Genomic DNA, 26214 nt, shown 5'->3' with positions numbered 1-26214 from the left:
TACAAAACTGAAAAATTCATACTGCCTCTTTAATTTTACTCATGTTGATGTTGATCTTGTGAGCAAAAAAAAAAACTTTTTTTGAGAATAATTATTTAACCAGATTTTTTGTGTTTGTAGCACACTGTAGCAAATCTGCTTTCATTTTGCTGTTTTATGTAAGGTTGTCTTCTATTAGGTATAGTTTACATGTGCAGGGGTTCTCATTTTGCAATGTAGTTAATTTGGGGTTCAACCATATTTGTTAATCATTCCACTAGTAAGAGGTGAAAAGGCATGTATAAATAAGTGAGTTTTCATGCACAGTTTATAATCCATGAGGCTCAGATGATGGTTGTACTTTGTGCATCGTCGCCTTTTCTGACGATGAGCTGCATGAAGAAACCAGTGCAGGAGAGCTTTTTGAAATGGGAAAGCCGTTGCACTGGGGCTGTCCCACTCTCTCAGCCTCAGAAGCCTGGGTCCAGTGGTACAAGTAGTCATCCTGAATGGAGACTTCCTTGGTTGGAGTGGATGGCTATGACATCTTTCTGTGCCTTGTCATGCTCTTCACTTTCTATGGAGCATTGCAACAGTATAGTGTCTCTATTACTATACTGGTGCATAAGGACCCACACAGACTGCAGGATGAGCACTCCCCCATGGCCCCACTAACACCTCTACGAAGGCAACCTTAGCTTTCCCAGGAGGTCTCCCATCCAGGTACTGACCAGGCTCACACCTGATTAGCTGCAGTAGGTTGCTAGTTGTGAGCTGCAGGGTGATATGGCTGCTGGCTGATGCTAAGATACAAATGTTTAAAAGTTAATGTTACAACAAATTAATGAAAGGTCTATAGAACAACTACTGATAAACTTTGAATCTATTTTATTTTATTGGCACACTTGCAGGTCACATTTATATGTGTATTAAATATAAGTATTAGAGTCAGTAGTGTTTTTTTTTTGCATTTTTATAATGCCCATCAGTATAAGTTTCAAGAATATGAAATGCATCACAAATTGACAGGTTTTATGACATTTGGATTGAGATATTCACATTCTCCAAAAACTGGACTATCCATGAATTACAGCAGTCTATTATTATTTCACAGAGCACCTCTATTTTGTGAGTCGAGGTACTAATTATTTTATCTGGTGAAGGCCACAAAAGAATGTACAAATTAGAATTTGAGTTGGCACTATTTCCATGTAATGGTGTACTTTATTGTATGACTGTTTAAATTGGGCCACAGTTAAGCCTACTAGGCCTACTTTATACTTAGGTCTGCGCATACTATAGAGGGTTAAGATAAGCATGTACTGCTTTTCTTATTTAAAAGAATGCTTGAATTGTACATTTCTGTTATTTGCACTATGACTATTCAAGACATTGGGTTTAGCCAACAGCAACAGGGATACCTGTATTGGATGAGTAGACGTTTTTACCAACATCACACAAAGTGGTGGCAAAAGTCCATTAAATGTAGTACAGTTGGCAGTTTGCCTAAAGGTTACAGGGTATGTAAGTGGTGTTCACTTCTGACATTGTTTATAGCTGTTTTAAAAAAAAAACAGCAACAAAGAGAAACATCTCAGGTTCTGCACATTGAAAATTAAACCATTCTGACAAGACTTCCCCATAAAACTTTCTATCCTTCAGTAGAGGAATTGCAACCGTGGATGAAGTCTTGGTGATAATGTCATGACTTCCAAATGTCGTTGTAAATGTTGAAATTTGTTCTCTTGATTAATGTGGCAATAACACAGTTTGTATTGTCAATTATGTCATGTTTGCCAATAACTTTTCTTATGCTTTAACCAGACTAATACCACAGATTCTGAATAGATAAGGTCTGAAAAGTCCTTGTATTGTTTTCTAAGTTGATACAAAGAAATGAATCACCAACAGCAGCTCTTCTGAAACATTTAATTTCTGTTATGACATACGCAAAAATAAAAATGCTGTTATGTAATTTAAATCATTACATAATATAAATACTCCATTATTCTATACCTGCCATAAACCACTCTACTACATATTCATTTTTAAAACATGGCAGGTACTGCAAATGGTTAAAATACATAAACATGACAACAAACATCGTGAGCAAAATATATCATCTAATTAAAAGGACTGCTTTTAATTCAGTGTTCTTTGCATTACCCTGTCTCACTTTGGCTGTGTCACATAATCCAAAGAGAATGGAAGTGGAAGTTCAGGGGAAGTAGCGTTAAGACTGAGTTTAGAAGTCACTCTTTTATACAAAGGCTTGTGGGAGTATGGGACGAGCAACCCAGCCATGTTGTTGAAGCTGCTACCCTGGCTTCTCGCAAAAAGCAGCTAGAGGAAATAAAAGAATTGATAGATACCAATCATCTTATCTTTTGTTTATAGCATTTCTTGTGTTCTTATGTTCCTCTGTTGGAAGAAACATGTGAGAGGTTTTGCATCTTCACACTCACTTTGAACAGATCATGTTGCATCCTTTTCAACAGGAAGGTAGTGGTGCAGTACCCAGGACTGATCTGCATCCTGCTCCCTGCGAGTCCCAGTTTAAAATTCATTCCTTTTTTCTTATTTTATTGTTAGATGTTCATATAAAATAACGTAATATCTGAAAAATATCTTCGTATACCTTGGGAGGTCAATGAAAAAAACAATGCGAATTGTTTGTGTAGTCAAGATGGCCACACTTTATTTCAGGAGAGGCAGATGAAGAGCAATGCAAAGACGCTGCCTTCCAGTACTGTTGAACATATAGTATGTTTTTTCCACTTTTTTTGAGGATGAGCTGTGGACTGCGGTTACTGGGAACACAAACATTGTTGCTTATGACTTTCCTGAAGTGCTGGATTGCAGCGTCAATGCAAAGGCATAATTATATGGAACAGCTGCTACTTCCTCACCAGTGTTCAGGACTCGGGAATCGTAATCGCAAGTCGGTGTCAATAAAGATTAAATTTGGAATATGCTTCAACTGCAGTAATGTTCCAGTATCTATCTTTTCCATTAAGTAAAAGCCAAAACGCCACTAATGCTTTTAGTACCTCTGTGTAAAGCAGTTATGAAATTATTCGTCTTAATGGCTGTACTGGTTGCTCTTGTTCTGTGCCTAGATTCCTTTCCAAATAAAAGAACTTGTTTAGTTGGCAGACTTAGGCTATTGAACACATAGTAGCATTGGACTGGCATAGTGAAAGCATAAAATTAAAATGTTAAACAATATACCGTATGTATTTCAGGATTATTTTTGTACTCACTGCAGGGCTGCAGGTGCTATATACTTTAAAGTTCTCCACAAACTAGTATCCACTGACTTAAAGCTCCTATTTCTAGATGTTACACATTATTCCTTAAATTAAAAATGGTATATTTATTGGTTGTTCCAAAACAGAATAATCTGAGCCCAGATTTTTCAACTAATTTCCCTGCTATCTGTGGAACTCTATTCCATTTACCATTAGGAATGTTAAACTGTTAAATTCCTAATTAAATTGGATTGTTTCAATTCAAAACCAACGAACAATCTTTTGGAATGTACGTTTACAAAACAAATTTTTGTAATTTGTCTGTGTATCAGGCTCATGGGCTGTCCAGGACTCTTGAATAACGTGGAATAAATACAGTAGCAGTTTTAAAAAATAGAAATTTGTATTGAATGTCAAAAAAGGCATTTGTAAGAAGGTCTGGGGCTCAACTTCCACAGAAGAAAAGAGGAATTTTAAATTTTGTAAAAAAAAGGTGTCTTCACGCTACATCGCAACAAAATTGAAATGTGTACATCAGTGTATGAAAGTTTGCTGACACCCACTGAAGACTCGGTATCAATGGAAAGGTGAAACAATTTACAAACATTGACGTTGATCCATCTGAATTCTCCTTTGGTGCTCCTACTCCTGGGCTGTGTTTGTGCATGGGTATCTGTCCAGCTGTTTCCATAAATGCGGAGCTCTTCTAGGCCAGAACCAGGCTGTTCCAGGGCTCAGTTTTGGAACCTGAGGTCACCGCATGACTTACGGGTGACAGCTTAAGAGAAGAGGCGCTGCTATTGACGGCCATATAACCATGGGTAGATGAAGCCTAAAGGAATCATTGAGAAAGAAACCTGTTAATTTGATTGCTGTGCATGTTTACATTTTGCACTTTTGCAGTTCCACACTGATAAATGCACATTATAAGTTTAAATAAAATTAATTACTGGCCAATAAACAGCTAAAAAATGCTTTTTTGACAGATAATCTGCAATCTAGTTACAGAGAGTTATATGTCATTCATCCGATCTTTCATTTTCTAACCCTGTTATGCAACAGGGTTGTGAGGGAGCTGGAGCCTATCCCAACAAGCAAGGGGACAAGGCCCTGGACGAACACCAAGGGGAGCACGCAGAAACAAACATGCATGCACACACTCACACCTGTCATGAAGGTGTTCTTTCCGGACCCTATGCAGATGACACAATCCGGGGATGAGTTAGGAAAACACAGGGAATAAGGCATGCAGGAGTTGGGAATGGAAACAGGGGGCGTGTCCATGGTGCGCTGGTGTTCGGGGGAGGTGTGGCCGAGGCAAACAATCCAGAGCTGAGTCCAAAAGGGGAATCCAAGACGGGGCAAAAGTCCAAAGCCAGGCAATCCATCCAAGACAGACGAGATTAAAACAAGAACCGGGTCGGGACCGGCACAGGAACAGGAACAGAAACTAAAACCTTGACAGGGCCAGGCACTTCCAGGTCCCGGACTCGCCTGGTACAGGAACCAAAGCAGAGCCCGGAAGAGAGTGAGCGCCTGGCTTTTATAGGACGAGGGGCAGGAACCGGAGGCAGGTTCAGGGAATGAGTACTGAAGAAGGAAGGGCTGGACCGCCTTCAGAGGAGGGGTTTACGATCGTGACACACTAGGGACTATTTTCCCATAAACCAAGTCACTTCAGACCGTGCAGATAGCACCCCAGGGCTAGAATTGAACCCAGAGCCCCAGGGCTGCAAGGCAGTAATGCTGACCATTGCTCCAACCATCCCGCCCCTTATATATAATTATGTAATCACTTTACTAATGTATTTATTCTTAATAATGTTTTATTCTTAATAGAAATAGACTAGTTAAAATATGTGATTGTTGTAGACTTTAAACCTCTTTTTAATGTATAGCAACTCATTTTAAGAAAAGAAAGTGTTCCTCATTAAATGAAACATTTTTGAATTAAAATGATTTCCCATTTATTAAGGTGATAATTTGATACAGGTGATTTGCAATAACAGATAAGGTCATATTAATCAAAGAAGATAAATATATACTGTACTTTTATAGCAATAAAGAGCACTAATTAAAACATACTGTATAAAGGAAAACGAAACTACACAGATGAACACAAACAGTCATCAGTCCAACTTTCCAAGAAGGCTAAGTGAGGCAAAGTGTATGTGTTGTACCTCAGAGAAAAAAATGAAGAGTCACAACAGAAAAGGTTCACCCTGACAGGTTAGGAATGAGAAAACAAGATAACTTTCCTTTGTTCATCTTACCTGATGGTGAGTGCTGTGTTGTGCATACTGGGGAGTGGTCCCAGGCTCAATTTTGATTGGGAGTAACTCTTGTGTGCTGGAGTTTGCAGTAGGAGTGCTAGGGGTGCGGGTGTCTGCGCTGAGCAGCCCTGCCAATGAGAACAGCATTCATCACAACTCAGCATCCCGTCCCCTTTCAACTTAGTAAAACTGTTTGGAGTGAAATTCCCAGAATGCAAGTGGCTGATATTCTTACACATACAGTCTCATTGCCAAACATGGCTTCTTATTTAAAGGTAAATGAATATGACTTTTGTGGGTGAAAATGGGGGGAAAACATGGCTTTTAAAAGAGACATTTGGTATCAAAGCTGTGAAACTGAAATCTGGAGAGTGTGAGGGACTACTTGAGCGGTTCGTTTCTTGGGCTGGGGGAGTACACACCTGCTGGCTTGGCTTTATTGAGGTTCTTCGGTTTGCGCTTGCGGGTTTGGATCCCTTCCTTCTTCATTGCCAGCGGCCGCGGAACCTGAGGGACAGCAGAGTTGTTGGCCGCATGACTGTACACATCATACACCAAAAAACCTTCACTTCTGCCCCACCTGGACATTTACAGATAGATAAGACTTTATTGATGTGTTACAGCAGTCCAGCCCAGGACAAGCAAACAAAAAAAAACAGACATCAGAATAGACGGAAAATTAAAATACGTACAGCAATACAAATAAAATATAAAATAAATACATAGGTGTGTAAAAAATATGCTCATAGCCACTGTAAAAACAATAAAATATGTGTAAAATGTGCATAGGTATATACAGATTGAGTGTACAAAAAAAAGTACAATGGAGCAACATGCTGTCCATAGACGAGCAAATGAAGGGCTAACAGTCCTAGCCTAGGGCAGCGTTATAGACCCTGACAACCGCTGGGAGGAAAGACCTGCAGAAACGTTCCCTTGAACACCGTAGCTAGAGCAGTCTGTTGCTAAAAGTGCTCTGCTGCCCAATAACGGTCCCATGAAGCGGATGAGAGACATTGTTCATGATGGCTGTGACAGTGATGCACAGTTAAAGGTATATTTGTGGCCAGCATAAGTCCAGATAGATTGAAGGATCTCCGACAAACCCCCCACCCAAGCACACACATACACCCATGTTTAAATAGCAGCAAAGACATGGTAAATATTTATACCGTATGTGGTGTGAAGTGCTTATTTGTACATCAAATCCACTTTGAAGTATGCATATATTCCCATCCACAAGTCTTCAGTTCAGGTAAGGCCTAGTTATATTATAATTTGTTCTATTTTGAAACAATTAGTACTGGATACAACAACTGTTCAGTCCAAATGGATTGAATGTGTTATTTTGGATCTAAGAACATATATAACATCTGCCATTTGTGAATAGCATTGTCAAAAATTCTAATTCCTGTTACATTTTTAAGATTATTTGTCAAGTGGGTAGCATTCAACACAAGTCATTAATATGTCTTATATGTTTGTAGTCCTTGTTATAACCCCCATCCCTGGTTGTGATCATGTGATTAATTATTGACATTGATTTGTTATTGACCACAGTTAGAATTACATTCTGGGATAAAGGTAATATTTCATTTTTATTTCAGTGAATTCCTTATGAAGACATCTGGAGACTTGGAGATTTTTCTAGTATTTTCCAATAGGCTAAATATCCATCACCATTCGATGTCCATTGGTTTCAGAATATCTTGTATGTATTTGGGTTGTTCCCAGTTAAAAGTGACCTCTGGCCCTGTCTGGCCTCATAACTAGCAATCTTGTGCTTATCATCTGAATGAAATCAAAGGAAGTACCTATGTCAGACATTATTGAAGGCACTTGTTGATATACTTACTGTAGTGCCTGTTCAGTAAGGGCTTCTTTTTTTGTGACTACAATGAAGTTGGTAGAAAGGTGAGCGAGTGTTTATTCTAAGGTGAATTAAATATTCTTGTTCAATTGGAAGAACAAGTTCTGCACATGATTTTTCAGAGGGTGCACTTGTCATTTTGTGCCCTTTGCAGGACTGAGTGAATCTTACCCCATGCAGTTTCATGTAAAGTCCACACGCATTGCACACAGGCTCTCCCTCCGCATTGCGGCGCCACAGGGTGGTGGTGGTGGTGTGACAGTTGGTGCAAGACAGGCCCACTCTTCTGGAGGCAGACTGAAAACAGAGAAACCGAGTTCTGGCGGCTGCTGACAAACGACGAGCCACGAAGCCTACCGGCAGCGGTTTTTAATCTTGAAATCTGTGGCAAGGTGATGGGTATCGAAAGCGAGGTAGAAATGAAAAGAAATTGCCGAAAGGGCATTAGGCCTCGTTTTTTGGCGTAAGCTTCTAGCATCATGAAATCTCCATGCACTAGAATTTTAATCCTTTCACCCATTTTTGGCTCCCTCCTCAAATGAATAACACTTTTTCCTTCTGTTTTTGAACTACCGGATGCCCTGGCTCATTATAAGTTTGTTGTCTCTTCTGTGACAAAAAGGGTTTCTGGCCTCCAATCTCATTTTGGTTCAGGCAAGGGGTGCAGGAAGGTACTTCAATTTTGTGCTCTTCCCGATCCCCTAATTCCACCCAATTCCTACGGGCAGTATACTGTGAAAGCTCGCCTGCCGTGTTGTGACTCTTGCTTACCAGACGACGCTGCGGCTTGATGAGGGGTCGGTTTATGCCGTTCATCTTGTGGTAGAGTCCACAGGCATTGCAGAGGTAATGCCCCGTGCCATCGCGCCGCCAGAGTGGAGTGGACATGGCACCGCAGTTCACACACTCCCGCCCCTCAGCAAAGTCATCAAACAGGTCTGCGAGTCGGAGGAACAGGAAAAGTCAGCCAGTGCGGGCACTGAATCTGTCCGTCAACCTGATCACCACAAACGGGTGCCTCCCTCTGGTGTGGTGCGCAAAAATGCAGAGCTGGATTCAGAAGCATGAAAGCAAGTTTAAATCGTTACAATGAATTTTCTGTTAGTTTACGTAAGTCATATTGATCTTTATTTGAGAATTGTGTTGAATAATCTGAAATATGAAATGGCCTGAGTTCAAATTTACACCTTTTACTGTTTTCTGAGACAACATTTGTACTGTACCTCCTCAGACAGCCGGACATTTTACTGGAGCAAACAGGTGGAAGCACTGTGCTCAAGGGTTTGACAGCAGTGCCTCCTTGTGGGATGTGAACCCACAACCTTTCAGTTCTGAGCCCAAAACCCTCCTTGCACACGGCTACCATAAACATTTAACAACTCATTGATACCTATTTAAATAGTGATGTCGGGAGTACTGAAGCAATAGTTATATACTCATCACCTCATGATTCCCAGTTTGCATCTATGAGCTCTATTGTAAAAGCTTGATAAATAATGGCCAAAAAATCTCACTAGCTCCTGTTAAGAGAATATCAATTCAAATATTTGTAAAGGCATAATACATAAAAACGGAGGTTTAAAGTTTAATTTACTTATATACATTTAATCTGAGACAAAAAACAAATACAGTGATAAAGCTGTACTATAGGCAGCAATACTGCTTATACAGGATGTGTACATGGATAGGTTTGTATATCTACAATTTACACACTGTTTATAACTGACAACATTTGTTTCTTCAAAGTGGCCACTGATTTGGATAGAACTGAATTACATGAACTGCAAGAAGTGTTCAACTCCACTCAGACCCACTTAAGAGTCCTGCCTAAGTGAAGTTAAAACAGTCAAAATAATGATTTGTGTGAAAAGAATAAATCCAGTACTAAAAGAAATGTCTGATTTACAGGATTTGTGTTACTACTACCTGAAAACATTAACTAATGGAGAGTTCATTGATTTCACTGATGTGAAATCCTGAACAAATACTTGGAAGAACCTTAGAAACCATAACATTGAACATGTTGTTGTTATCTTTCAATACATGTATTGAGAAGACTCCTTGGTTATTAGGCTTCTAATAACCAAACTAGCAAGAAGGGTCAGGTTACCTGCTTTAATTTGCAAAGTACTTTCTTACAATATGTACCATAGAAATATTGATCACTGTTTTAAAAAAAGATATCTCTGCTTTTAAAGATGTCCAGAAACGAGTAATCCATACATTCCTGGGCTTAAAGGAAAGCTCTGTACAGACAGGCTAAAATAATTGTACCACTGTGGTCTTGAACATAAAAGATTACAAGGGGACCTGATTCATGTATTCAAAAACTTTAAAGGCACTGACAGTCTGAGAAGTTCTCCAGAATTAACATTGAAATATGGTTAAGGAAAAGCTACATTAAAATGGGTTCAAAACTGAAGACAGGAAGCACTTCTTCACTCAAAAAGGTTGTGGGAGTATGGAACAAGCTAACCAGCCATGCTGTTGAAGGTGATGCCCTGGCTTTCTTCAAGAAACAGATAGACAAGATCCTCAGATTATTTAGCTACTTACTACCAAAGAGGGACAGTATGGCTTCCTTCTGATTGGACCTTTTCTTATGTCACTCCCTGTATAATGCCTAAGAGAGCCACAGGCAGACAATAGGAAGACTCCTGGAGATGATACAAATGCTTTGACCAGTTTTGACCAACAGGTGGCGATATAGTTCTATATAGGAAAGCAAATTCTGGAGATATATTTTATTTTATTGAAAGCTTTGTATTCATGAAATTCCCTTCAGGTTCTGTCCAGAACCTATGAAAGTTAGTCACACTATATCTTCTCTTCCTGACATGCATTTATTTAACTGTTTTAAGTAAAAAGCTGTTCATTTTATTTATTGACTACTTATTAAGGTCCTTATAGTAATGTTAGAAGATATTCCGTTCTTATGAAATTGCAATGTTTTGTACAACCTATTGTTCAGTGGCTTAATACACTTCTTCAGTGTCATGATTGTTAAAGGACATTGAATCAATGGCCAGCTTTATTAAAAGGTAAAATTGTTCATTGTGATGGACTGTTCAGAAATATGGTTTAAACAGATAACATTTCTGCTACATTTTAGAAACAAATTGTTTTTGAAAAGGGACCTACGAACATAATTTGTCAGGCTGTCAATGTACAAGATTTTCAGTTGATGAAGTGTATCTTTCTGAGTGAGGACAGTGTTTCTACTGGCTGTATGAATGCTGTTGTTTTTAAAACCTTTTATTTTGTCTGTCCTTTGTATGAAATTAGTACATTAGAATTATATAGAAATCTTGCAAGACTGTACATATACTGATCAAGAAGAGTGCATCCATCAGAAAGTTTTGAAAAGGGAATTAAAAACTTGATTGTACAAAATGTCATTCAATTAAAAAACTTTCGATTTTTACAAGACAGCACTTTTTGTTTTGGCCAATAATATTATCTAGCATTATTAAGAGAATCTAGCATTATTTTCCATAAAACAAAAAATGCATGAAACATTAATGTGCTACTATTGGGCTAACTATTTTGACACCTGAAGATGGCTCCACAAATGAAACACTGTGCCTCTTTTCTTTTCAGCGTGGAATAAACCTTTATTTGTTCCAAAATATAGAGTATAGTTTATTTTATGTAACAGTATAGCTGTTACAATTATCTATTGTTTCTGTAACAAAAAGTAAAGTAACATTTTAACAGAAATTAAATTTATTTTGTTATTTTATAACGTTAATCATTTGCAAAGTAAAAAAAAGTTATAAAACTGACAAAAACAAGAACAATTATATATGAATTTAACACAATTAAAAATATACAACTGAGTTGCTCAGCTCAATCTAAAATACAAAGTATATATAATACTGATGTTTTTTACAAGTTATAAAATGCTGTTATTACTGCACACTCAGTAGCTTTTCACATATTAATAATTGGTTGAATATTGAGAAATAGCTTTCTAAAATTGTGTGCTTTTATTTTTATCTGAAATTGTACCTTCTTGTACTTTAAGGAGGCCAAAATATGTACATATCAATATCTGTAATATCTGTAGGTTAGTTTAAAATAGTAATAGATTTATTAAGTCTCTTATTATTTTTAAAGACTATTATATATTTTCAATATACACAATACATACAGTATATTAAGATTTTCAAATTATCAAATTATCATTGTCTAAAAAATAAAAAAAGCTAAGAATAAAACTCTTGAGAAAGCAAGTAATTTTGTTGTACACATAAATGTACAATGCTGAATAAATATGATCTGGCAAGAATATTTTCTTTAGCCTTGTGTGAAGGTATAATGAAAAATACAAACGCAACTTGTCCATAGTCAAGGTTAATATAGCTACATCTGTGGAAACTTCACAGATGCAAAAGTAATTTACATTTACTCAACATTAGCACTGTATACTTCAGAATATATATATTATAATAGATTTTTAGAGTAAAACATAGTGTCCAGGTTTACTACTGTATATGATGTTATAAGGAGAAGCACAGAAGAAGGCTGGAATGTTGTATGAGATATGGTTTTATTGTTCCCAGTATATTATAAATAATGTTTATACTACTTCCTTTAGGGTGTGCTTATTTTGTGCTCATTTTATTTTTATTTATATTCAGTTTAGCTTTTATATATAATATTTGGCCAGATCTATCAAATTCAGGGCCATTTGAATGAAAAATTATTCAATATTACTATTTTTATTCTTAATAGTTCTCTTCCAGAAGATATCAAGTGTTTTTCTTCCACGAGATTTTAATGACTTCTTAAGTTAACATTACTCATTTTGACAAATTCATTCTTGCACATGAATGGCAAATTTAGAATTATCAGTGGCTGTTATAAATCTCTCTTTTAGAGATTTATTTGAGAGCTATAACCACAAACTGGGGTTTGGGAAGAGTGCCTGGTACTGAATAGGCATTTGTGTGTACATGATATATTTTATAGTGTAATGCAATACAAATGCAAAAAGAAACTGGAATTTCATGTGCATCACTGTTGAATATCAAATACTTTACTTTAGATGGCATGTTCCTGTCACTGTACTGTATACTTTTTATTCCATTACCAAAAGTGCAAATTCAGATGAACATGAACTTATCTGGACACCTCATTGAAGAATATAATAGTTAATAGTGAGTGCTGGTATTTTTAAAATTGTCTTATCAGTATATACAAGCTACTGAAGTGTTCTTCTTTGGAATGAAAAGAATTTATGTTTAGTAATATAGGAATTACTGGGGATTAGTAATATGAATTCCCAATAGATATATTTATCTTTAGTAATACCAGAAAGAAGCTCCATCGACAAAACATTTAGCCCTTATCTGGATGTTAGTTTTAACCTTTTATTTTTACAATAAATAACAAATCATTCATTAGGAGTTTACAGATTTATGTTAATACATGTTAATACTTCCAGTGTTTTGAATTAAAAATGGGAATAAAAAATTAACAATATAAAAGTCTGGTAAAAGAGCAAGCTACAAAGGTTAGCAATGAAACATACAGCTCAGTATGGGTAAGATGCAACTGTCTTTTTTCCAGTGATAAATCCTTTGAACAGTAATATGACAGCCTAAGACTGATTCTTCTTATTTTCAGTTTATAGACTCCTCCAAAGCTCTGTTCGGTCTACCCTTGAATCTTAAGGTTTCATCTGTTTTCTTTAGCTTAAGTATGATAAGATTAAAAGCCAGCAAGACTAAATATTTATATGGACTCCTAATGATTTCTAAAGACACTCACATTCTTGGCGTTATTAAAAAGTTCTTGATTTGAGCTGGCATATCGCCAGTAAAATGTGCTACAGTATATCTTGTCAAATGAGACTGGTTCTTTTCAATTACAGGCACTGCAATTTTTGATAGGTTTTCCATTAATATTCATTTACACTTCACGTTTTGGAGCAATCGACGTCTCTTTTGAACTTAAAGACTGAATTGTATACTTTTAAATGTATATAAAATGATCAATATCATACATTATTTATCCATTTATCTGCTTCTTCTCTGAGTCATGATCCAAAGATGGAAGAAAAAATAGTTTGAGATAAATGCAATGTATGAATGAAGACCTACATTAATTATGAAACAAATCCTATAAAAAAGTATGATTAACCTGTGAGTGATTTTTATGGGGCTTAAGACCACCTAATCAAACTCGAAGGTAATAATTGCTCCAAGGTTATTGTAATTTTCATGTGCTCAGTTACCTGGCTGTGTTGCTGTTGATTTCTTCAGGAGTTTGATTTTGAACTCCGATAACTGTTTCAACAGGTCACTTTAAACTGACATACAGTATGTCAGCCTCAAGTGTCCACTGCATTCAGGACATTAATTCTCTCTGTACTACAGCACAGAGTCTAGAAGGTGATGTTTTGCTCACAAGATCTGTTTCACATTCCTCCTGAAAACATTGATAATTTAATAGTTCTGGTGGGTAGCTGCATCAGCATGCGTAAGCTACAAAGGAAGAAGTAATAGGTTTATTCCATGCTGAAAAAAATAAGAAAGAAAACACAACGTTTCGGCTGTGGAGCCTTCTTCAGGTGTCTTCAGGTGGCACCTGAAGAAGGCTCCACAGCCGAAACGTTGGGTTTTCTTTCTTTTCTTTTCAGCATGGAATAAACCTACAGTATTACTTGTTCCTTGATAATTTAATGCTTTGCTAATTTTGATTTACTTACTTTATAAACCTGCAATTTTTCTTTAAAAAAATAATTCGTAAAGATGATCCCAAAGGAAAAAAGTTCTGTTATCGGAAACTAGAATTTCTCCAAAGACAGTATTATCTTTTTAGAATTTCTCTGTAACATAACAGGTTTATATGATCTTATTTTGTGTTCCAGCAGTATTATTCAGTTTTCATAACTACCCGTGAAGTGTAAGTTAAGGATACATTTAATCAGCCTTAAAAGATTTTTGAGAATAGGTAATTAAAGTTGTTTAATTGCAAAAAGTGAATGATCTATTCAAGCAGTATAATCTTGCAGTGTGACACAGGAGTTTATTTAAAGAAGTATGATGCATATTTCTTAAAATATATCTGAATGTTGCTATATGTTGTTATTCATCTGAAATTAGCATCAAAGAAATTATATCTTTTTATTTAATATACAGTATATCACCTACACTGGGTCTTTTAACTTGTGTTATCTTTTATAACAATAAACACAAAAACATAAGAAAGGCCTTGTAGCCTATTTGATTTTAGCTAGTTTAATCAAGAATCCCATCTACAAATTTAATTTAAAAAAACAAAAGAAACAGCGTTTACAATATGGCTAGGAGTCTTAGTTATGAAAACACTTCTTCTCAGTTTCCATTTGAGCCTTCTGGCTCATGATTTACTTTTGATATTATGGAAACCACCTTTTGATGAAAACCAACTGTCTTGATACCATAATGTTTTAATTGTATAACTTTAACATAACCATCCATCCAATTTCTAACTGACTCCTCCAATTCAGATTTGCAGTGGAGCCAGAACCTATCCCAGCAAGGCACGATACACACTGTATGGGAAGCCAGTCCTTCACAAAGCACAAACACAAACTGGAAACCCACATAAACAGGGGGAGAACATACAAATGCCATGAGATAGCACCCCAGGAAGTGAACCCAGAGCCCCAGAATCACAAGTTTGTAATTCTAATCACTGTGCCATCCATATATTTAATTTCTTCAGAATTTATGCTATTAATATACAAAAATTATCCATGTTGCAGAAGACTTTACATATAACTTTCCAGTTGTCATACTTGTAAAGTGGGAACATATAATAAAGTGAATACTGAAATTGAGAGCAACAAAGTAACTTTATGATGTGATCCCCCAAAAGTGAAAAAGTAAAAAACTACAGCTTTTTACTTTGGCAAAAGTCCAACATGGTCAATAATTGATAAATGTGTGCAATGTAATCATTTCATTTCTAAAAAAAAAATTTAACACTCTTTATTTGTTGTTCAGTGAAGTCTGTTGTTAAAAAAAGTCTAGGCGGAAAGTAGCTATTAGTAACAACAACAGATTAAAGATGTCCTTAGTCCCTTATGAGGTTTTTTGAGATTATTACTGTAATATGGATTCCCAGGGGATAAGGGATAATGGGCTTTTTGTGGGCAGTTAGGTGTGCTCCACAGGAAGTGAGAGGCTTGTGCCTGGACGTCTCCCCCACACTCCAAGAAAAGCTCAAACAATGTGACCGGATACAATTCAGCTTTGAATAAAACACTAGAATAGCTGAGTTCCTTCTGTCAGCTCTCTATTGTAACTAATGCTGGCCCTAACAGTTTAGCTTCCCCTTCATTCTGAAAGAGAGATTTACAAAACAAATGAGGTTGGAAAACCACATTTAAATTAATAACTAAATGAATAACTGCTGAATCAGATTTTCACAGAAATATTCTTCCCCTGCTCAGAACTGTACAGAATTGCCGTTAGCTAACAAAAATATGCATTAGGCCCAGACTATTTTGTCCCTTAAGGCATAACATTCTCACTCTGGGCCTCTAACCCAACGCTCTCCTTGTTCTCCTCTAAAACTGTATCTATGCACCTGTTCATTCTCAATAATGACTTGCACTGATCACAATAGATGTCTTATAATAAATCAGATATTTATTTTACTTAAATACTTTAAAATAAAAAACATTTTTTTTGCTTTGTTCAAGAGTTTTGTAGAAATCCTCAAAAATGAATCTGCAATTAATAATTCTTACCTGATTTGCAAATACTGAAATTGTTTTTTAGACACAACACAATATTTTCGCCTCTTATTAATACAATGCAAACTGATGAAGCTGTTACATTTTATGCTACACCTGTAGGAAATCTTAGTATCACTTCCTTCCCTTGACTTTTTGTAACCTCCAGAGTAATGAAATGACAGAACGAATGACAACAAATATACAAGAGATTTCACTCAGAAGTTATGCACAGGGGATGTGTGTATGTAAAAAGAGACACAGGTGTTCGTTGGTTTTAATTGTGGTGCTGCAATGGCACAGCCCGGGGGCAGAGAGAGAAGAAACATGTGCTGGGAGAGCAGCTGTGAAGAACATTGCAACATGAAGCCGGGAGGATGTACTGTAGAGAGACCGTACTGTACTGTTCATTCATCAAAACAGAAGAGCTACTGATCAACCAAGACCGAATACTCAGATTTTGATGCAACCCCGCAGAAATGGAATCATGTAGCTACAAACATAAGGGGCTTATGTGGAATGACACGATGCTGGCGATGGTTTAGATAAGATAAGATCACTTTATTAGCCCTATACAATTTCTTTCATTAGGATTTCATCTTCTCGCATACCCCAGCTTGCTCTCCATGAGACATAGACACAGACAGGGAGAGAAGCCTGGGGTCAGAGCGGTTGGGGTTAAGGGCCTTGCCCAGGGGCCCAACGGAGTAGGATTCCTCTGCCAGTCACAGGATTTGAACCAGCAACTTTCCAGCCACAGGCGCAGATCCTTAGCCACAGATCCATCGCTCAGAAAGCTCTCTTTTATACATTAATACTCTTGTTTTGTGTTGGACACTCAATGGCCGTCATTACTTAAGACAGACAAACACTTTTAAACCTGAGGACAGACTCCTACTTGTACATTGTCTACTGTTTGTTTGTATATTGTCTTGATGCACTGTCTGCACTTTGTGTTTTTACACTTTTTAACAATCGAGAGACTTTCTGTAAGTAAGAATTCCATTGTACCAGTACATGTACCGGTTACATATGGCAATTAAGTTCAAGTTCAAGATGTTGATAATGTATTATTATTATTAGTAGTAGTAGTAGTAATAGTAGTAGTAGTAACATCACCACTCAACAAGATCAAAGTTACAGCAGCAAAGCTACAATTTATGCACCATTGTGGACAGCCACCTCCTGGATCATGGCAAATTGTCTTTTCTTTTCTTCTGATTAATCCTGGTCTTGTCTCATTTAGCAAAAGTAGAGTATGTTCATTCAGGAGAGATGTTCTCTCTAGTCTGCAGCTGTGTAGTGTAACAGGTTTGGAGGCCATTACTGCCAGACGTGTTGCTATCAAAGGTAACTGCATGACACAGCACTATTTTGAATCCAGTTTTAGGCCTGCTGTCACTGCAACAATAATATCAAAGTTGTTGATCTTATGCACCAATATATCTACCTAATGCAACAGTGAGAACTTCAGAACTCCATTGCTAGTATGGGATTAAAAACTCAATTTGTTGCCATCAATGATCTACTGATTTAGTTTTAATTTATTATTAAAATGATTTAATTATTTTAATTCTCTGAACATCTATCTCATTCCTTTCATGAAATATTCATTTTAATTTAAAATGTAATCTGAAAAACATTAAAACTTCTATTTGAACCGTTTTAAAATATACATCAAAAGTATTCCAGGTTACAGTTACATTTGCCTAATGGTTCTCTCATTTATTTTGATTCTTTCAAAAATATGTTAGAAAAAAAAGTTGAAGACCTAAAAATACAGAATGGGAAATAGTGAGATTCAAGAAAGGTTCTGTATATATGAAAAACACTTGTCCATGTTAGTACAATATTCACATATTCATCAAGATGTGAATGTGAATTCATTATGAATTCACTTTGGTGAGAACTCAATAGAAATACAAAACATAATGTTAGGAAAATAGTTATATAATTTACACAATTCTAATTAATAGTTAAAAATGTAGAACTTAAATCAAAGAAACTGTTAAAATATTTATCAAGAGGCAACATGTTTCAGCAACATGCAGACAGAGATATTGAAATACTTATGTTTGTCACAATTTAGCAAAGCCTGTAAAAAAACAACCAGTTTTGCTTTTCTGTCATCACATTTTTTGTTTTGTAACATCTTCCTTGTTTTAATTGAGATCCTGGGCTAAGGGCAGTTATTGGATACTGAATATGATACAGTATATAGTATAAGGTAGATATATAATGTTGATATGCATACACAATCTACTTAATTCACAGGTGATTGTTGGGAGACAATATTTTCTCTTGGCAGGCTTTGAGGTTTCAGATTGGTTGACTTTCTGTTTCTGATACTTTTTTGAATGGTTGGGCTAAATAGTAGCTTCAGTATTTCCTGCTAATTTCTACTAATATTAATTTCCCTCAAAAAACATCCTTTCAAAATTCCATCATTTCTAATGAAGCTCTGATTTCTGGCACGGCCGCCTACAGACTGAAACTTCCTGACCTTGGTTTTATAGCTGGAAGCCCATGTATTCAAGCAAATATTCTGTTTATATTTCATGGGTGTCTGCTTTCCTTTATGTGTGTAGTCCGATCCTTCTAATCATTGTGATTAAAGATGTAAAATACATTATATGAAAAACAGTAGAAAAGAAAGGCTTTGAAACAGTGCTAAAAATGATAGGAGAACTAACCCCACTGTTTAAGGAAACACAGTTTTGATAAACAAATTAGAAAACTATTATTGGCAGAGTATTTGAATTATTTATCCATGCACATCCTGACCAGGAAGCCTTATTGAAATTAACATATCAATAGTGTTAGAAAGTGCAAGTATCAATTCTCATGAAACCTTTCTGTCAAACAATTTGCATAAAGAATGAAATAAAGTCTCCATGGTTGTTTCTTTGGTTTAACATACAAGATATATTATATGCTGCATCAAATAAAAGTTAAGCAGCAGATTTTAAAATAAAGCTTTAATGTTTTTTCTGTGAGACTAAACAATTAGGAAAGTCTAAACTGGGTTACTGATAAAACAGAAATACAATTTATGTGCTTTGCAATGTATCAAGACTTTACTAGCTCAACTAAAAGACTGACAAGTCATCCTAAAAACCTATCAAACACAGTTAACAGGACTGAAACAACAAGAATTCGGAAATAACAAATTAAATCATACTTTGGCAAATTCATCAATTCCAAATCACAAATCCACTATCAAATTATTTTATAAGCTTCAAAAGCAGGTTCCCACCAGGTATCATCAAGAAAAATCAAGCCTCCCTCAAAGACAACTGCTTTACTTCCTACATTATAATAGATTAATTTTGCTTCGTTATTATTTGCCTATAAAATAAAAGTTAATTGCTTCAAGATTGATCTAACTATGCTGGGGAAGTCTTTGATATATTTTTTTAATTGGACACATATTATCTGTATTTCACAACAGCTAACCTAATCAATCACGAGATTGTGAAAAACACTGTATTTTCACCTACATACAGTAGAAAAGTAAATAACACTACCTCCTTCAAAATTAATCATCTAATCGCAGCATTGCCAACATTAACCATTAGAATTTATTATGCATAATTTACTTTTTTCTTATCGAAAAGCTTGTTGCATTTTTAAACTTGTGGTGCAAACCCAAGGCACAATTTTACTGGCTTACAGTTTCTTACACAAAGAGAAAGACACAAGCCTTCATGTATTATAGATATGTTCACCACTTCAAAGGCTCAAATATAGGAAACTGTGGTAGTCTCCAGACACTAAGAGAAAATTTGATTAATTAATTCAGAAAGTTAAATTTGGACAAAAGCTAGAAAACACTCTGGATCTCTATGATCTTGAACATCACTGGAGAGGTATAATAAAATATACTGTACTGTGACTTCTTTAGTCCAAAATTCAGGTTGCTTCCCGATTTCCCAACTGTAGAAAATGCAAGGAATCATAATGAGATTTAGGTCTGTCAAACTGAATGTGGGTATTAATTGTAAAATGTAACCATACAAAACAGTGTGCTGTGTGTATACGCAATCTGGATTTAAAAAAAGGACCATTTCTTTAATCACGAAAGCTTTCTCCTGGACTTGTGGTGGGAAGAGATCACTCATTAGTCAGAGTGCCAGAGTGTTGCAATGTATACTTTTCTAGAGGGTAAGAGAGGGGATAATTTCATTTTCTACTGGTTTTAAAACAAGTTGGAAACAAATACAGGTTTTAATGGGCATTTAGGTTTTCTTAGATGTAATAGAAATAATAGATTATATCCAAGTTCCAGTATGCCAAAATTCTAAGAGTAGATTTTAATGAAAAAATATGAATGTCTTCATTATGTAAAGTCTCTATTACACTATGTCTATTATTTAGCACACTATCAATAAGATTGTTATACTCTCGATAAAACTCTTCTGGAGATATTGGACTCCAGTATTAACATAAGAAAGGTTACAAAGAGAAGACCACTTTTCTTATGTTCTTAGATTCTTACATTAACAAGAACTTAACAATAGATTTTTAATATTTTCCCACTATTAATAAACTATAGCCTACGCGATAGCACAGAAAAACACGTTTGAAGATGTGAACTGATTATTGTTACAGGCCTGTGTCTAAATAAAATTCCTAGATTCCTACTGTTCAAAACTCTCAATAGGAAATATTTTTATGTCCACAGGTTAATGCAAAGATTTTATACTTTACATGATAAAACATTGACATACATCATCAGGAGATATTAAATTATTTTTACTACTATTATTTTAAAATTTTTACGTGGAGTTCTGGAAAAAGCTAGGTTAAATGGCATAACAAGGTACAATGTATTTTATATTACATTTTGAAAGTGATGTAAAATCAGCAGTTACGCATTCTCTCTATGTTCAATTCTGATTAAAACTTAAAAAATAGGAATATCTTAGAGTTTAATTGTATAATAATAAAAATAATTTGCCGATGGCCTATGTCCAGATTCCGATTGTTTAGCACTTAACCAATACAGAAGCCAACATTATTACTACAGTATTTTTGAGTTCGTAAAATTTCGTTACAGAAGTCAAGATTATATGTTAACTTCTCATTGCACAATGTAATGTTCATAAGTGAAAAATAAAATGTTTCATTACATATAGACTTGTTAACACCGTAAATATGCAATCTGCCTTGAATGCTCACAGTGATTTTATGTTTCGCAATACATACATGCTCTAATATAACTGCATACTGTTTCTCTCCAGGATTGTTTAACGTAAAAACTGGAGAACGCGTCAAACACAAATATATTGACAATGTTTCCTAAGTAATTACCTGTATATTCTTTGGAAAGGAAATTTCTAAGACATCAAGATTTTATTTTACCCTCACAAAAAGATGAATATAGCATGACTGATATTTATTAATCGCAAATACTAAATTTGTATGAGAATCAAAGAAGCGGTGAAACAAGGACACCTAGTCATCTTGTAACTACAGTATGTCTATTAATGTTAATATCTGTGGATTCACAGTCTGCCTTGAGAACGACACTTATTATATTGGAAAGTTTTGAAGTGACGCCTCAAAAAACGTAAATTATACGTATATAATATGTTGTATTTTTAAAATGTACTATTAGGTAGATACGCCCAATGATAGAAAGAATGCAATAGATAGAATTTGGTTTACACCAAGACTTAATTTTCTGTTGTTGGGTATGTCGGATACCAGTTCATACTGTAAATGTAAATCCATTCATTTTAAACTGATACGTCACTCAAGTCATTAACTACAAGAATTAAACACATTAGACATGTCCTTATAACTCTTTGGCATTGAATATTTTCATAAATATATGTCAATAGCGAATTACAAAACCAGTATGACTGTTTTTCCCTTATCTAGACATAAAACACAAGCTGAAAACGCAAACCCGAAAGTTGTTATTTCCTGTCGAGTGTAGGTCCGAGTCCTTCAAGCAAAACAAATAAAAACCTATTTTTAAAAAAAATAATTTAAAACTGTTTGGGGAAACAAAGTATTACGTATACAGCCATTACGTATAAATATAAATAAGTTAAATCAAAACTTTGATTTATCTAAAACTCCTTAAAGTACAAGTATGTACCACAATGTTCATACTAAAAATCCGTTTTAAACCAATGGTATAAAATGAAGAGATATAGATTCATTTATAGTGGGATTAGAGCTGATATTTAACCTCCTGATTCTATAGCATTTTGAAACGTGAAAAGTTTCTCTGATTCTGGAATTTAAGCGGCACCATGCGTAATCTGAATCCATATGCTGAATACCTATTCCGTCGGCCTACGACTACTTTTAACATCATGATGTTTCACTTTAAACATGGTTCGTCATACACAGCTACTCACTTAAAATTTTATTAAAATTTGCTATTCGTCTTTAAAATACAGAACCATTAATTTGCACGGGATCTTCATGACTAAGGACAGTATCAGTAATCAACTTTCTGATTGCAAAAACTGGTGATCACTATTGCCTAGTTGACTGGATAAAAGTGCAAACTGAGACAAAGGTGAACAAACTGAGACAAGTTAACATTTTATCTTCATAACGTCTGCTATCGTTGGAAGATAGTATTGCGTTGTGAGAGCTGATGTGGACTATAAGATTTGTTTAAAAATACTAGTGATTTACTAAGAAGACGATAGATATATGAATAAACCTCTACGCAAAAAACGGATCTACAGTATATGATGTATTGGGTTGCATTCAATGTACTGTATTATGGAACGTAGATATGCATTTAAGCTTAAAGAGTATGGTTTCATTTTGACTAATAAATGTTTAGTTTACTTTTTAAGAAATGCCAACTTATGTAACTTAATGAAAGCCAAGCAAAACTTTATCTGCTTTTTGTTATTCATTGCGTTTTAACGCTTTTCATCTTCCAGAGGGAGTTTACAGTACGAACACGTGAAAAATCCTTAGTGGTTCGAGTAGGGACAAGCCGGCATAGAGGTCAGCGTGTCAGGCTGGAGTTTGAGGCCTATTGCAGACGCAGCGGGTAAATAAGCATGGAAAATGAATGTTTAAACCATTTAAATTGATTTGTTGTGCAGCGTTAATGTAATTGAAAACGTCTGTGCTCACATTTTTTATTACAATATTAAAATACAGGTAGAAGAGATTCTACATTACATTAACATTACAATGTTAAAAACGTTTAATAATACATATTGGGTTCCGATTTATACTACGAATTCTAATAAACGTCGTTTGTTTTACTTAAATATTTTAATAAAAATGTAAGTTGTTTTTAACTGTGGAGATATCTATGAATTAACTAAAAACTAAAAAGAACACTAAAACTGTATGCTATTTAGGATTATTTCATTAAGTAGTGCCTTACTTAGAATATTAGGAAATCGTAGAATTAGTTCAGGATATGGAGAATGGTTTTCTTTAATGGTAATGATATTGCTACAAGACAAATACAAGATTTCGACATATTCTAATATTACGTCTATTTCTTTTTTCCAGGGAAAGGGTAACTTCAGTTAAAAATCAATTGCGCGGTATGTGACTCCAATTCACTTAAATTACTTTGAACATCATTTGACACAATCACAAAACCAAATATCATTGTCTTTGGTTTTAATTAAAACTCTCTTATTTTATTTCCAAAACAATACAAAAAACAATTCCAAGAGAAAAGATGTAGGTCTGTTTCTTCTCATTTTTTTCTTGTTCTTCGGCTGTTTTTTATGAAGAAAAATGCCAGACGCACTGCATTTAAATAACATCCTATTGTAAGAAATATATTTTTATTTCCACATTAAGTGCTGACTTATCAAACTACATTTTCATCATTTAAAAAGAAAATAAATTGTGGAATAGATTACTATAGCTCTGAGGTAGAATCTGTAACCCTCGTTGATCACATAGCTTTTAGAAAAGTGTATAAGAAATCTTATCAACTTTAAAGTCTCACTTCTATTTATTTTAGCAGAATATTGGTGTTTAAATAAATGGAGTCTGACGCTATCTAGATACTCATGTATTTGTAATTGTTCAGCAATTTTAAAAACATAAGATAGGTTGCATTCGATCTATTTAGCTTCTCTGGTTGCTAGTAACTAACTATTTTTGATATTTTCAAAATGCGTTTGAAAAATACTGCCCAAGGACACTGACCTACTGTATTTAAGAAGATACCAGGAACATCAAAAATAAAATGCTTCCTATCCTTGGAAGATAGTATTGTGTTGTGAGAGCTGATGTGGACTAGAAGATGTGTTTAAAAATACTAGTGATTTACTAAGAAGACAATAGATATATTAATAAACATTTACGCAAAAAGCAGATCTACAGTATATGATGTATTGGGTTACATTCAATGTGCTGTATTATGAAACGTAGATATGCATTTAAGCTTAAAGAGTATGGTTTCATTTGGACAAATAAATGTTTATAGTTTACTTTTTAAGAATGGCCAATTTTTGTAATTTAATGAAAGCCAACCAAAACGTTATGTGTTTTTTGTTATTCATTGCGTTTTAACGCTTTTCATCTTCCAGAGGGAGACTACGAACACGTGGAAAATCATTATGCGCATAGAAATCGGTATTTCTTCCCATCCCTCCCTTTTAACAACAGATACTTACCTATGCTAGGGTGCCTGGCTGTCCCCGGCGCTCCTCCGGGCTGTAGACTGTGGAGCACAGAACTGTCAAAGGGAGACGTGGTCCAACCACCCCCCATACTAGGACTCACATAGGCTGGGTACGGACTGTGGTAAGACCCGCCGAGTCCCCTTGTCCCGTATTGTTCCCTGCCGTTGGCAGAGATGTTCAGAGGGCTGGGGTATGTCGCGTTATCCCGGACTGCAGCGACTGCAGCAGAGATGGGTGGACTTGTGGAAAAGGTAAAGCGTGGAGACATGGTGGACTGATGAGACCCGCCAGTGGTGTAAGAAGGGACCGGTTCCTCTGTGCTCTGTGCCCAGCCAGAGTGGCTGCAAACCGGACTGTTTTGTTGAGAGGCCGCGTGTGGCTGCAGATAAGGCAACGCGGGGATCATGGGTGTAGCCCGGGTGGTTGGCACGAAGACGGGCGAAGTAGCTGCGGCACTGTGCATGAATCTGGATTCGTAAGACGGGGCTCCATGGTTAGTCGTCATTGCTATGCCTTGGTACATATCCACAACTCTGGATTTACCATTCGTACAGAGTACCTCGTGATACAAACGACTGCTAAAATCCTTATTTGTTACGGTTTTCCACTGCGCGCTAAAATCCTCCGTATTCCAATAGAGAACCTACTGTAGGTGAGACAGGGTTTTCCGAACAGAAGTTTTTATCCATACAAAGATCTACGTCCGGATCTTGTTTGATAGCTTTAGTATTTACAAGTCGCACATAACACAACGAAAACGTAATGGGATTCCTCGGGAGATAGAAGCTGGTAAGTGTCCTCACGTGAATGGGAGAAACTCGGGGCTGTTGATTTCCCGAGGACCTGCCAAAACCTCAACTGCTTCTCCTCTCCTGTTGCGCCTCTCTCTCCGCTCTCTCCTCCTCTTTCTCTAATCGCTCCCCCCACCTTGTTGTGGAATTCGATCGAACTACCACTGTAAGCAAAAGGTTCCTTAAGAAGAAGTTGTTCTGAACCTACCATTATTGTGTGTGCGTACGAACAGGTTTGCGTTTTTTCCACGTACAGAATCAACATGTAATGTATTTAAATACGATCTGTTTCCACGAGACATCTCCAATCATTTCGATGGGAGGGAAATTAATACTCTAGACCTGTGAAAAATATGAACCAGTCATGTCGGTACTGTACATTACCGAAGGGACGTTGATTTAAAGTTAATGTGATAAGGTGCATGTGGGCCAGAATTATTTTGCTGTGGTGAAAGGAAATAATTCGCATTATTGTACATTGGTCATCTTAACTTGCATTTAGCAGTTTATCCAGTACTATTATTACAGTAATATTCACTCATCTAAAACACGCAGTCACAGAGACAAAAGTCACAAAGCACAAAGTAAGTTATAGTTTTATAATTATTGTAAATTGTATTGTATTATGTGCAAGGAAGTTGCTTGTCAGCGAGGATGCAAATTTGAAGACCCTACTATTT

At 35.8% G+C, this 26214-nt stretch overlaps 1 protein-coding gene across 1 annotated transcript; it reads right to left on the bottom strand.

The window, feature by feature from the left end:
- Window positions 1-1894: 1894 nt before the first annotated feature.
- gata4 (GATA binding protein 4) lies at window positions 1895-25694 on the bottom strand. The gene is made up of 6 exons (XM_006642933.3): window positions 24735-25694; window positions 8145-8311; window positions 7545-7670; window positions 5926-6010; window positions 5504-5631; window positions 1895-4062 (listed from the first exon to the last, which is right to left on the bottom strand). Exons 1-6 carry the CDS (start codon window positions 25264-25266, stop codon window positions 3937-3939), a joined length of 1164 nt encoding a protein of 387 aa, XP_006642996.2. The 5' UTR covers window positions 25267-25694; the 3' UTR covers window positions 1895-3936.
- Window positions 25695-26214: the final 520 nt, after the last annotated feature.

The sequence above is a fragment of the Lepisosteus oculatus genome, chromosome 2, assembly GCF_040954835.1.
Source record: "Lepisosteus oculatus isolate fLepOcu1 chromosome 2, fLepOcu1.hap2, whole genome shotgun sequence".
Lineage (NCBI taxonomy): Eukaryota > Metazoa > Chordata > Actinopteri > Semionotiformes > Lepisosteidae > Lepisosteus > Lepisosteus oculatus.
The sequence above is the reverse complement of the archived record's forward strand: the minus strand, read 5'-3'. Positions and strand labels throughout refer to the sequence as shown.

What these genes read in the sequence shown, in the direction of transcription:
- gata4 (XM_006642933.3), bottom strand. Translation starts at nt 25,266, where the DNA reads ATGTACCAAGGCATAGCAATGACGACTAACCATGGAGCCCCGTCTTAC. An exon ending in TCAAGCCGCAGCGTCGTCTG is followed by an intron (nt 7,671 to 8,144) that starts GTAAGCAAGAGT and finishes CTCTGTTTTCAG; the next exon opens with TCTGCCTCCAGAAGAGTGGG. An exon ending in TTTACATGAAACTGCATGGG is followed by an intron (nt 6,011 to 7,544) that starts GTAAGATTCACT and finishes GCTGTCCCTCAG; the next exon opens with GTTCCGCGGCCGCTGGCAAT.